The 12,143-nt window shown below is 66.3% G+C and overlaps 2 protein-coding genes across 2 annotated transcripts; both read left to right on the forward strand.

Annotated features, from left to right (window-relative positions):
- Positions 1-192: 192 nt before the first annotated feature.
- LOC120496656 (inactive phospholipase C-like protein 2) lies at positions 193-11,161 on the forward strand. The gene is made up of 6 exons (XM_039697309.1): positions 193-238; positions 4,273-6,762; positions 6,970-7,173; positions 7,684-7,759; positions 9,118-9,227; positions 9,336-11,161. The coding sequence occupies exons 1-6, from the start codon at positions 233-235 to the stop codon at positions 9,519-9,521; spliced, it is 3,072 nt and encodes a 1,023-aa protein (XP_039553243.1). The 5' UTR covers positions 193-232; the 3' UTR covers positions 9,522-11,161.
- HCRT (hypocretin neuropeptide precursor) lies at positions 11,159-11,813 on the forward strand (the record flags this gene model as incomplete). The annotated part of the gene is made up of 1 exon (XM_039697197.1): positions 11,159-11,813. A coding segment is annotated over one exon (462 nt), but the record flags the coding sequence as incomplete, so codon positions are not given.
- Positions 11,814-12,143: the final 330 nt, after the last annotated feature.

Genomic DNA, 12,143 nt, shown 5'->3' on the forward strand with positions numbered 1-12,143 from the left:
GCGGGCTCGGCCGGGGTCCCACCGGGATGGGGCGGCTGCCGGGCCCGGGCGCTGCGGTGCTGGGCGGAGGCCGGGGATGCCCCGGCAGTGGAAGGTGCCGGTGCCCGGTGCTCGGTGCCCGTCCGCGCTCCCCGCCGCTGCAGCCCGGGGCTCGGGGGCCGCGCCGTCCCCATCCCCATCCCCATCCCCGGCGGAGCGGAGCCCCGCGCCCGCCGCGCCCCGGGCCAGCATCATGAAGGTGAGAGCCCCGCACCGGCATCGCACCGGGCCGGCCCCCCCGCGCCCCGGGCCCGGCACCTGCGCAGCGCTGGGCAGCCGAGCCGGGTCCCCGCGCCCAGCCCCGCGTCCCCCCGCAGCCGTTCTGGCCGCCGCTCCTCGCTGCCCCTGTGCCCGAGCGGCCCCGAGGAGCTGCGGAGCAGCCGCATGCCGGGGTGACCGAGGGTCGCCACCTGCCCGCGGTGCTGGTCACACCGGGACTGACACAGCGCCCTGCCCGGACCCAGGGTCCCCAAGGGCACAATGTGGCCCGGCCCGGCTCTGTGGAGTGTCCGTGGGTCGCGCTGTGAAGTGCCACGGCCACGCTGCAGCATCAGCCGGTGCCGCTCAGGACAGCCGTGGCTCCGGTGAGGAGATGCCCGCTCCCGCCCCTCGAGCAGCTTCTGCTCCCCCGGGCTCTCCTGACAAGCGCTGAACCTCGGGCCAGGCCTGAGCAGCTTGCAGTCTGCTCTTGGTGTTGATGCTGCCGGGCCGTGCTGGGGCCGGGGCCCAGGGGGGTCTCGGGGGTCTCCCACCTGGGTGGGCAGCAGGTCACACGTGTGCTTTCCTCAACGAACGCCCCTGATTGTGCTGATGCCAGCGGTGCTCGCTCACACAATAGGTCACGTCCGCCCGGCACTCGCCTCCCTGCTCCCGGCAGCCTATTTTAAGCCGGGATTGCTCCGGTGCTATTAATACCCCGTGAGGGGGCTGCTTCCGTGGTGCCCCAGCCCCACTGTTCCGTCCCCGGGATCCAGTTTTCTGGGCAGAGGTGTCGGGACCCCGAGTTCTGCCCGCGCCCGCCTGGGCTCTCGCTGCAAACTGTTGCGGGGGCGGCCGGGCTGTGCCCACGCGGGGACGGAGCCGAGCCCTGCCGGTGCTCCCGGGCAGCCAGAGGGTGCTGCCAGCGTGCCGCCTGTCCTTGGGGACATCGCCAGGGTCTCCTGCTCCTCCCGGGACGGGCCAGCATCCTTCCTTGCCCAGGGGCCATGCGTGGGCACCGCGGGCTGGGGGTGGTGAACCTGTCGCTTGCTGCCGGGCCGGGCACATCGCACATCCCTGTCACCGCCGGTGTCACCGCGGGATTTGGCCTCACGTGAAGGTCGGGTGGCCCAGGGCCAGCGCTGGCCCGAGGAGAGGTGAGACCCAAGCAGTGTCCCCAGATTGTGCTGGTCCCTTGTGCGTCTCCGAGTCCATGCGGGGCCTGAGCGGCAGCAGAGGCACATGTGGAAAGAGCTGCCGGCTCTGTTGTTTTTTGGGATTTCCAGAAAAGGCTGGAGGAGTGAATCTGAAAGTGCGACTCACTGGTTGTGTGGAGACAGGGGGCCTGGGGCAGCGGGGTCCAGAGCTGTCCCCTGCAGTGTCCCTGTGCCCTGGCTCAAGGACCTGCTCCCCTCTTTCTTCTCAGACTGAAAGCAGAGGGGCTGGTGGTCCTGTGGGCTGGGAGGATGCTGGAGAGGGTGTTGGATCTGTCCTTCCCTGCTGCAGGAGGCGTCCCCTGAGCCCCCTTCCCATGGTGTGCCAGCCCCAGGAGCTGTGTGGTGCCTCTGCCGGGATCTGACTCCACGGCCCCTCGCCGGGAGTGGCAGCTGGTGCCGCGGGGAGTGGATGTGTCAGTCGCTCTCTTCTTGGCAGGGAACAAACCACGGTAGAAAAGCCCTGACTGTGCCTGGTCTCCCACTGCCTCAGCTCCGGGGCTGCTGCCTGCCTGCACCAGACTGGGATAGGGGTAGTGGGGACACCCGGGACTTGGGGAATTCAGCTGTAAATGAATCACATCATGGCCAGGCGGGGGGATAAAAGGGAGGGAGGGACAACTGATGGGCCCTTCTCCATCCCGTGCTTTGAGAGTGGGTTATGTGGCCGGTAACCGTGGCCGTCACGTGGAGGCTGAGATTAGGGCATCAGCACTCACCAGGGCACTAATGCAGGAGATAATTGGCTGAAGAGGTGATTAACACATGCTGCAGAGCTGGGCAGCACAGGCAGCTGGGCTGGAACGTGCCCTCCGTGCGAGCCCACGCTCACCGCTGGCACCGTGGCTGGCATGGGCATCGTGGTCTGTGCTTTGCTCTGTGGAGCCCTGCCTGCTCCCTGCCAGCTCGGTGGCACAGCGAGCAGGATCCCTGCTCTGGCTGGAGCTCTGCCCTGTGTCTGGGGGTGTTCCGTGCTGTCATGGCCATGGGCACCGTGTCCTCCTTGCTGCCTTACTCATCACCTGCCTGCGCCGCTCCCGCTGCACCTCACCCAGCACTTCGTGGGTTGAAGATCACCTGGCACAGCCTGGAAGGGGCTGCAATGAGCAGAGACTGTTCCCTGCCAGCCCCCAGGCTGCACTGAGGAGCGTAGGGCAGCTGCACACGGGAAACTCCCCGCATCCCCTGCTCGCTGCTTGCCCGTGCAGAGGGAGAAGCAGAACCTGCGTGCTCTTGGGTCTGTGCCGCACATCTGCACCCCAAAGTGCTGCAGACACGTCCCCTGTCTAAGCCTGGGAGGGTGGGGGTCTGCAGGGAGGGCGTTTGGGCTCTCACCCCGAGCCGGGGTGGTCGGGGGCCGGTGCCGGTGGGGTGTGTGTGGCTGCCTGCAGCGGGCACAGCTGGAAGCAGGTCCCTGGCGCTGGGTGCACGCAGGCCCCCCGCCCGTGTTTCCTTTCCGGATGGATTTCCTGTTTTCAGCCGTGGGGCCCGGCGCGGAGCGGCGCGGGGTGGGTGCGCCGGGCGGCTCCGCAGAGAGGGGGGGTCCGGCCCTCCGTGCCCATCACCCCGCGGCCAGCCGGGGGCTGCGGCTGCCTCTCAGTGGGGCGCTCAGATTGCAGCGTGCAGGAAGCATCCGGCGTCGAGCCCTTCCCCACGGGGCTGGCCGATGGCGTGACCTGCTGCTGAGCGCCTGCCGACCCGGGATGGCTGGCACCGAGGCAGAGCCTTGGAGCTCGGCCAGCTCCCTGGAGCAATCTGGCAGCGAGGGGATGAGAACAGCCACCACATCCGAGTTCCAGGATAGGAGGATATGCCTGGCTCTAACAAGGGGCTGAGGGCTGGTGCTTGTTCCTCCTTTGTGTCCTGGGCATCCTTGGAGGATTCCCCATTCCCTGGGGAAACCGTACATCCATTTGTGTGACTTACCCAAATGCCCTTGGCTGTGGCTGTCTGACCCCGTGGGGCAGATCCCGACCCTCCAGGACAGGCAGGGGATGTGCTTGCCCAGGTGGGAGCTGTGGCAGCTCTCGGGGCACTGGAGAGGAGCAACCCCTCACCTCTAACCTGGGCAGCTGAGCAGGACCTGCCTCTGACAGAGACACCACCAGATTAGAGGTGACTCACCATAATCTTGAAGAAGTAGATTAAATCTCCTCCTACTGTGCTACTTAATGAAATCCATCCCATAATACACTCCTGGCCCTGCTGTTCCCCCTTATCCCCTGCCCCTGCCAGCCCCGTGGCAGCTGGGTCCCCCCTCCCTGTGGTGAGGCAGGGCAGAGTGTGGGCATGAGGTGCTGGCACAAACAGCCCGTGCATGGTGACCCTGCGCTCTGTGGGACACAGCCGTGGTTGTCCCCAGCACGTGGCAGGGGCAGGGGCTGTCCTGCCCCACTCCTCTCAGAGAGTGGGGGATCTCCCAAGGAGCAGCTCTGCCTGTGCATCACACGCTGGGTGTCTGTTTTGCTCTGCTCCCCAGGCTGAGGAGACAGGGGCTGTGCTGGGCTGCTGGCGCATGGCTGTGCCTGTGAGGGTGAGCAAGCAGCGGGGAAGGATCCAGCTCAGGGCCAGGAGCAGGAAGGAAGGAAGGAAAGCAGAGTTAAAATAAGCCAGGCAGTGAGCTGTGAGGGAAACCAGGGCTGAAGCTGGCTCCCAGCCCCCAGAAGAGGGGCGGACTGGAGTGGACTGGGCTTGGCGCGGTGCTGGGGCACCCTGGGGCGGTGCTGGGGTGGGGGGACCATGGGGCAGGAGATGCCAGGAGCTGGTGGGGCGTGTGCTGCCTGGCTGTCCCTGACGGCTCTGCCCCTTCCCCCCCTGGCAGGACGGCTCTCGGCAGCGGCCTCCGCACAAGAAGAAGACAGTGTCCTTCAGCTCCATGCCCAATGACCGCAAGATCAACAGCACGGCTGCCTGCATCTCCCTCATGCTGGAGGGCTGCGAGCTGAAGAAGGTGCGCTCCAACTCCCGCATGTACAGCCGCTTCTTCGTGCTGGACGCCGACATGCGCTCCGTGCGCTGGGAGCCCTCCAAGAAGGACTCAGAGAAGGCCAAGATTGAGATCAAATCGGTCAAAGAGGTGCGGGTGGGCAAGAAGACGCCTGTCCTGCGCAGCAATGGCCTCTCCGACCAGTTCCCGGACGAGTGCGCCTTCTCCATCATCTATGGGGACAACTACGAGTCCCTGGACCTGGTGGCCAGCTCAGCAGATGTGGTGAGTGCCTGGGTGATGGGGCTGCGCTACCTGGTGTCCTATGGGAAGCACAGCCCTGAGGCGCCCGGGACTGGCCACCCCAGCCTCCGGACGTCCTGGATCTCCTCTGTCTTCGACCTGGCTGACCTGGAGAAGTCTGGGCGCATCCCCGTGTCCCGGGCTGTGCAGCTGATCAAGGCGCTCAACCCTGGCATGAAGACCTCCACCATCGAGCTGAAGTTCAAGGAGCTGCAGAAGGCCAGCGAGCGTCCTGGCGCGGAGGTGGCCTGTGACCTCTTTGTGGAGGCGTACTGCGAGCTCTGCACCCGCCCTGAGATCTTTTTCCTGCTGGTCCAGTTCTCCAGCAACAAGGAATACCTGGGTGTGAAGGACCTGCTGATGTTCCTGGAGGTGGAGCAGGGCATGGAGGGGGTGACAGAGGAGAAGTGCTTGGAGATCGTCAGCAAGTACGAGCCCTCCAAGGAGGGCCGGGAGAAGGGCTACCTGGCCATCGACGGCTTCACGCGTTACCTGCTCTCTGCTGACTGCTCCATCTTTGACCCCCAGCACCGCAAGGTCTGCCAGGACATGGCACAGCCCCTCTCCCACTACTACATTAGCTCTGCCCACAGCGCCTGCCTGCTGGAGGACAACTTCTGGGGCCGCTCAGACATCAGCGGCTACATCAGTGCCCTGGGCCTGGGCTGCCGCAGCATCGAGCTGGTGCTGTGGGATGGCCCTGAGGGTGAGCCCGTGGTCTACACCAGCCCCTCGGCTGCCTCCTGCGTGCCCTTCCGTGCCGTGGTGGGGCTGATCGACCAGCACGCCTTCACTGCCTCCGCCTACCCCCTCATCCTCTGCCTGGTGGTGCGCTGCTCGGCCCCCCAGCAGCGGCTCGCTGCCCAGTGCCTGCGCAAAACCCTGGGGGAGAAGCTGTACCTGGAGCCCCCCAACCCCGTGGCCTCCTACCTGCCCTCCCCTGAGGAGCTCAAGGGCCGCATCCTCATCAAGGGCAAGAAGCTGCCGCCCAGCTGCGAGGACAGCGAGGGGGAGGTGTCGGACGAGGAGGAAGGCTGGGAGCTGGCGCGGCGGCTGGGCCAGGAGGACCGGGAGGCGCCGGAGGGAGGCGGCCTGCGGCGGGTGCGCCTCAGCCGTGAGCTCTCGGAGCTGGTGAGCCTCTGCCAGGCCGTGCCCTTCCAGGACTTTGAGAGCTCGAGGCGCGGGCAGCGCTACTGGGAGATGTGCTCCTTCAGCGAGGTGGAGGCGGGACGCTTCGCCAACGAGTGTCCGGCTGAGCTGGTCAGCTACAACAAGCGGTTCCTCTCCCGCATCTACCCCAGCCCCATGCGCATCGACGCCAGCAACATGAACCCCCAGGATTTCTGGAAGTGCGGCTGCCAGATGGTGGCTATGAACTACCAGACCCCGGGGCTCATGATGGACCTGAACGCGGGCTGGTTCCGGCAGAACGGGGCCTGCGGCTACGTCCTGCGCCCGGCCATCATGCGGGAGGAGGTCTCCTACTTCAGTGCCAACGCCAAGGACTCGCTGCCCGGCGTGCCTGCCCAGCTCCTACACCTCAAGGTCATCAGCGGGCAGAACCTGCCCAAGCCCAAGGGCTCGGGGGCCAAGGGGGAGGTCGTGGAGCCCTACGTCTGCGCTGAAATCCACGGCATCCCGGCCGACTGCGCCGAGCACCGCACCAAGACCGCCCTGCAGAGCGGGGACAACCCCATCTTCGACGAGAGCCTGGAGTTCCAGATCAACCTGCCGGAGCTGGCCGTCCTGCGCTTCGTGGTGCTGGACGACGACTACATCGGGGACGAGTTCATTGCCCAGTACACCATCCCCTTCGAGTGCCTGCAGCCCGGCTACCGCCACGTCCCCCTGCAGTCGCTGGCCGGGGAGCCCCTGCCCCACGCCACCCTCTTTGTGCATGTGGCCATCACCGACCGCCGCGGCGGGGGCAAGGGGCACCGCCGGGGGCTGGCAGGGCGCCGGGGCCGCCGCGTAAGGGAGTACACCTCCACCAAGGCCACCGGCATCAAAGCCATCGATGAGGTGTTCCGCACGGCCACCCAGCCGCTGCGGGAGGCCACTGACCTGCGGGAGAACGTACAGGTAGGACCCTGCAGAGGGCACCAGGGGACCTGGCTTCTTCAGGGGAGGGTGGGGCTGGGCTGAGAGCGGTGGGGAGCCAGGCTGTTCCCCTTTTCCTGGGGAATTTGGGAGAGGAGCCTTACCTGGAGCAGAGAGCTGTGGGAAATGGGGGCGTTCCTGTGTCGGGTCCCCCTAGCTGAACTCCTGACTGGACGCTGGTCTCTGCAGAATGCGCTGGTGTCCTTCAAGGAGCTGTGTGGGCTGACACCCGCTGCCAACATGAAGCAGTGCATCCTGACGGTGTCCACGTGGCTGCTGCACAGTGACAGCGCACCCAGCGTCACCCTCAACCTGGCAGAGCAGTACCCCCCCATGGAGGCCCAGGGCCCCATCCCCGACCTGCTGCGCAAGGTCCTCACTGCCTACGACACGGTAAGAGCTGTCCTGCCAAGGCTTGGGAGGCTCCCTGGGGTCAGTGACACCGGGACCAACACTCACTGCTGGTGCAAGTTTTGTGGGATGAACCTGAGTAGTTTTTGTGGGGTGATCCTGATTAGGTTTTATGGGATAAACCCAGGCAGGTTTTGTGGGATGGATCAGAAGGTCCAAGGATGGGGAACCCTGAACTCACTGGGGTGATGGGAGGGTGCACAGCCCAGGGACTGCATGAGGGCTGCCAATGAAGAGTCTTGCCTTGATCAGTCTGACCCTTGGACACTGCAGCCCCTACCCAGGTGGGAGAAATCCCATTAATAGCCACAGCCAGAGCTGCTTCCTTCTTTTGTGTTGAAGGGAACCTGGCCATTGGCCACGTGGTGGTCACACCATACCCGGCCGTGTGTGGTGAGGTGGGAAGGGCCAGACCTGGGCACCGTGCAGGTGCAGGGGGCAGCCCCTGATGGGCCAGGGCTGCCCAGCTGCTCATGTTGCCCCTGTCCCTAGATGATCCAGACCAGCCGGACGCTGATCGAGTCTGCTGACGCCGTGTACGGGAAGCTCATCCAGGCACAGCAGGCAGGTGGGTCCTGGAGGGCACCCCCAGCTCTGCCCTGGCTCTGCTGGTGGACCAGACACATCCTGGGGGGCTCAGGGCTTCCTGCACTGGGGCACGGTGTGGGTGAGTGGGCTGCAGAGCTGTGTGGTAGGGAGCAGGCAGAGTGGGGGAGGCTGATGAGGAAGCGGGGAAGAGTCATTAGCTGTCAAACGCCAGAACATAATTAGTGCCAGAAATAACAGGCTGGGGCTGACGGCAGAAATGGCAACTGAGTGTTAAGACTTCCCAAACACATGGCAGAACCCACACAGGCAGGTGCTGCTGCTGCCTGCCCTGGTCCTCCCTGCAGGTGCCCCCACTCTGGCAGCTGCCCTGGACCTCTGGCCCCACTCCAGGCCCCTCTGCTGGCTGGGACCCCGCAGGGATAGCCCCCCCAGCTCCAGGGGCTCCTGTGGGCTCCCTGTGGGGCTTGGGAGAGTGTCAGGAGCTGGAGAGGCTTGGGAAGAAGGAGGGGGCCCTGCTCTGCTGTCCCCGCCATGCCAGCCTTGCTGCCAGCAGCCGCGTTTGTTCCCTGCCCACGCGGCAGACGGAAATCTCCCCAAACTCTTGGCTCAGCTCTGCCGCTGCCGCGAGCCCTGGGGGAGAGGAGCAGCGGGGCACAAGCCGCAGGGCACACGCTGGTGCTGTGTGTGCAGCTGTGTGTGCAGAGCAGGGGGATTCTGGGGCGTGCAGCCCCTCGGGGTGCTGGCAGGCAGCGATTCGGCAGCTGCAGCCCCCAGCCCCGTGCCCTGGTGGTCCCTGCTGTCACCCTGGCCGTGCTGTGGACGAGCTGCCGCGGTGCCAGCGCAGGCTGGCAGGAGCTGGGGCCCCGGGGAGCCGGGCGGGGGCGCGGGGCTGTGGGCGGGCTGATTGGCAGCGCCAGGGCGAGCGAGCTGCGTGGGAGCCCCGGCGTGGGCCCCGAGCCGCTGCTGCGTCACCAGGGGTAAATATAGCACCCACTCACGGGGATGGCACGTGGGGGGGCCCGCAGCCATGGGGGGGGGGCTGGTGGCGCTGCTCTGAATGCCCCACGATGAGCCGTGGAGTGCAGGAGTTGTGCCTCTGCCCAGGGTCTTCACTGCCCATCAGGACCTTGTGGTGTCTGGGTGCAGAACGGCCACAGGGTGCAGCTGGCCATGGGGATGGGATTTGGGGGGGTCCATTGGCCCATCATTTGAGGCATGGAGCATTCTTGAGGCTGCTGGAGTGGTGGGGAGCCCACCCAGCCTGCAATCCCTTGGTGGGCAAAGGGCATCCCTCTGGCTCGGTCCCTGTTGGTGTGGGTGGTGGCTGTCCCTGTGCCAACGTCCCTGCAGGCACTGAGCACCTCTCCCGTCAATCAGGGATGGATTTCCACAAGGAGCTGCACCGCATCGAGACCAAGGAAGGGCTGCGGGGCCGCAAGCTGCAGAAGGCGCTGGAGAGCTTCGCCTGGAACATCACTGTCCTCAAGGTGAGGGGCGAGGACAGACCCGCCCTGCCCTGCCCTGCCCTGCCCTGCCCTGCCCTGCCCTGCCACCCTCCTGCTCCACCCCAACACCCCCCAAATCTCCTCCCGCAGGGCCAGGCTGACCTCCTGAAGCACGCCAAGGCGGAGGCGCTGGACAACCTGTGGCAGATCCACAACGCGGGGCAGTCCTGCGGCATCGGCAGGAACGGGGCGGCCTCGCCCGAGCCCTCTCGGCTGCAAGCCCCGCTGGAGCCCATCCCGGAGACGGACGGAGGTGGCGACACAGCGTCCTGCTGACCCCGGCCTGGGGCTCGGGGCCCGGACTGAGCACCCCTGGCCGCAGGGGCCGGGAGCAGGGAGCCCCAGCCTGCCCGGGGAACGTGTGTGAGGCTGGGTGCCTGTGCTCTGCCGTGTTGAGGGGCTTCAGAATTCACTGGAGAGATGTCTCTGCTCCCTCTTGCCCTGCCAGGCTCCCAGAGGACTCATCCGTCCCCTCCATCTGCTTCTGGAGCCAGTTCTCTGCTGAGGGGCCAGTGGGTACCCCAGTGCCATGTGCATGTACCCCCAGATGCCACTTGGAAAAGCAGCCCCAGGTCTGGGCTCCTGCCCACCCTCCCCAGGGCTGCAGGTTTGGACTCCACCAGCCCTGGGGAAAACCTGGCTGGCAGAAGGATCCTGGCTGCTCCTGTCACCTCTACAGCATCCCTGGGGTCCCCACTATGCAGAGGGACTGGGAGGCTCACGGGTGCAGTCAGGGTGTCCCTGAACAGCAGATGTGGCTGCTGGCATCAAGGAAATGTTTGGGTTCAACCCCAGGGCAAGGGAGTTCAGCACAAGCAAAGGCTGGAGGTGGTCTGGGGTCTGGGTTATAAAGAGTGCAAGACCTCCCTGGTGCCTGTGGCTCCCTCTGTTCCAGGCACAGCACCAGGACGGGACGGTGTCACCACAGGGGATGGAGGGTGGCACCGGGTACAGGACCCTGGTGGCACTATCCCTCCCTGGCACCAGCCAAAGGCAGGGTGAGAGCTCCTCACGTCAGTCAGGGAGCTGTGCAGCTGCTGGCACCCCTTAATTAGCCTAATTAAGAGAGGGCTCTGAGCAGCGGCCCCGCACACTGCGCTGCTGTCAGAGCCGGCCAGCGCTGACCTTCAGCCCCTTTGTGCCAGCCCAGCAGCACGGCCCGTGGGCAATTACGGCCTCATTAGTGCCAGGCACCCCTACCCTCACAATGGGGAGCTGCAAATGAGGGGAAAGGCCTGCACGGTCTCCGGGCTACCGGCCACAGCGCTGCCACGTCTCCCGGACACCGGCTGCTCCCGCTGCCCCAGGTATTTTTGGCAGCCCTATTGTGGCAGGCCCTATAAAGTGGCAGTGGCAGTGCAGGGTGCTGCGCTGTCGGCTGCCTGATGGGACATGCCCCAGAGCTGCTCAGCCACATGAAGACCCCAGGAAGGATGGAGGTGCCCAACACCAAGGTGGGGCTGGGGTGCTGCAGCACCTGGGGATGAGAGAACAGTGATGGGTGGCAGGTCAGAATGTTGGGCTGGGGGTGTGGGAGGGCCTGGCTGGTTTCTTGGGAAGCTCTGAGTGTGCAGCAAATCCCTGGGAATCCCTGACTGTAGCCAGCAGCTGATGAGGGACCTGCCTGGGAGGGAGCTGGGCATGCAGTGCCTGCAGCACGGGTGCTTTCACTGCTTGTCCCGTGGCACTGGACAGCGAGAGAAGAGTTCTTGCCACAGCTGCTGTGTGCTGGAGCAGGGCAGTGCAGTGAGGACACCCACACCCGGCTGTGGGCACAGTGAGGAGCAGGGCAGTGAAGGGTGAGGCTCCAGGTGCACCTGCAGCAACAGGCAGGGCAGGGGGGAGTTGAACACCAGTGTGCACAGCAGAGGGGACAGTCCTGGGCTGGGCAGTCCCTGTCTCTGCCCTAACGCTGCCCGTTGCTCTGGCAGCCCCAGCGAGCTGCCTGCCTCCTGCTCCTGCTGCTCTTCTGCTCGCTGGCTGCTGCCCGGCAGAGCCTGCCCCACTGCTGCCGCCAGAAAACCTGCTCCTGCCGTGTCTACGACCTCCTGCACGGCATGGGCAACCACGCCGCCGGCATCCTCACGCTGGGCAAGAGGAAGAGCGTGCCCCTGGCCTTCCAGAGCCGGCTCTACCGCCTGCTCCACGGCTCCGGCAACCACGCTGCGGGCATCCTCACCATGGGCAAGCGCGGGCAGCACTCGGGCACCGTCTGCCACGACGCCTTGGGCTGCCCTGCGGGCACGGTCGCCCAGCCGACAGCGGTGCCGCGAGGCGCTGCCACCAGCCCTGACGGCGCCAGGGAGTGCCAGGGACACTCAGGGAAGGACCCGAGCACGAGCCAGGCCCGGGGAGCTGCGAGGAGCTTTTACTGAAGGGGACACAGGTGGGGATGGGGGCAGCGGGACACGGAGAGGATCCCTGGCAGGGTGGACTCCGGGCACACGCAGCCGGAGCTCGGTGTAAATAGCACTTTGAGATACCTCCTCCCAGCCCTGGCCCTGGCCCAGCCTGCTCAGGGCACCGCGGGCACCGCGGCCTTTTACAATAAATGGTAGCCTGATGTCACCCGGCTCTGTCGTGTCTCTGGGGAGGGCTCGTGCGGGGCCAGCTCCGTCCTCCGCGGGGCTGGGACCGGGCTCATCCCCGGTGTCCGCCCTGGGCCGTGAGCGGACCCGCTGCCAGGACAGAGGTTAAGCGAGGTGCGGCGCGTCCCGCTCCTCCTGCCGCCGCCGCGGGTCCCGGTGCCTCCCGGTACGGCGGCTCCGCTCGCCGCCACCCCAGAGCCCCCCCGGGGCGGGGGACGCTGCTCGACGGTGCCGAGGCCCCTCCCGGTGCCGGGGCGGGGCGGGGGCGGGCCGGGAGCCCCGGGATCAGCCCGCGGTGCGGCGGAGGGGG

The sequence above is a fragment of the Passer montanus genome, unplaced genomic scaffold, assembly GCF_014805655.1.
Source record: "Passer montanus isolate IOZ18808 unplaced genomic scaffold, ASM1480565v1 scaffold117, whole genome shotgun sequence".
NCBI classification, from domain to species: Eukaryota; Metazoa; Chordata; class Aves; order Passeriformes; family Passeridae; genus Passer; species Passer montanus.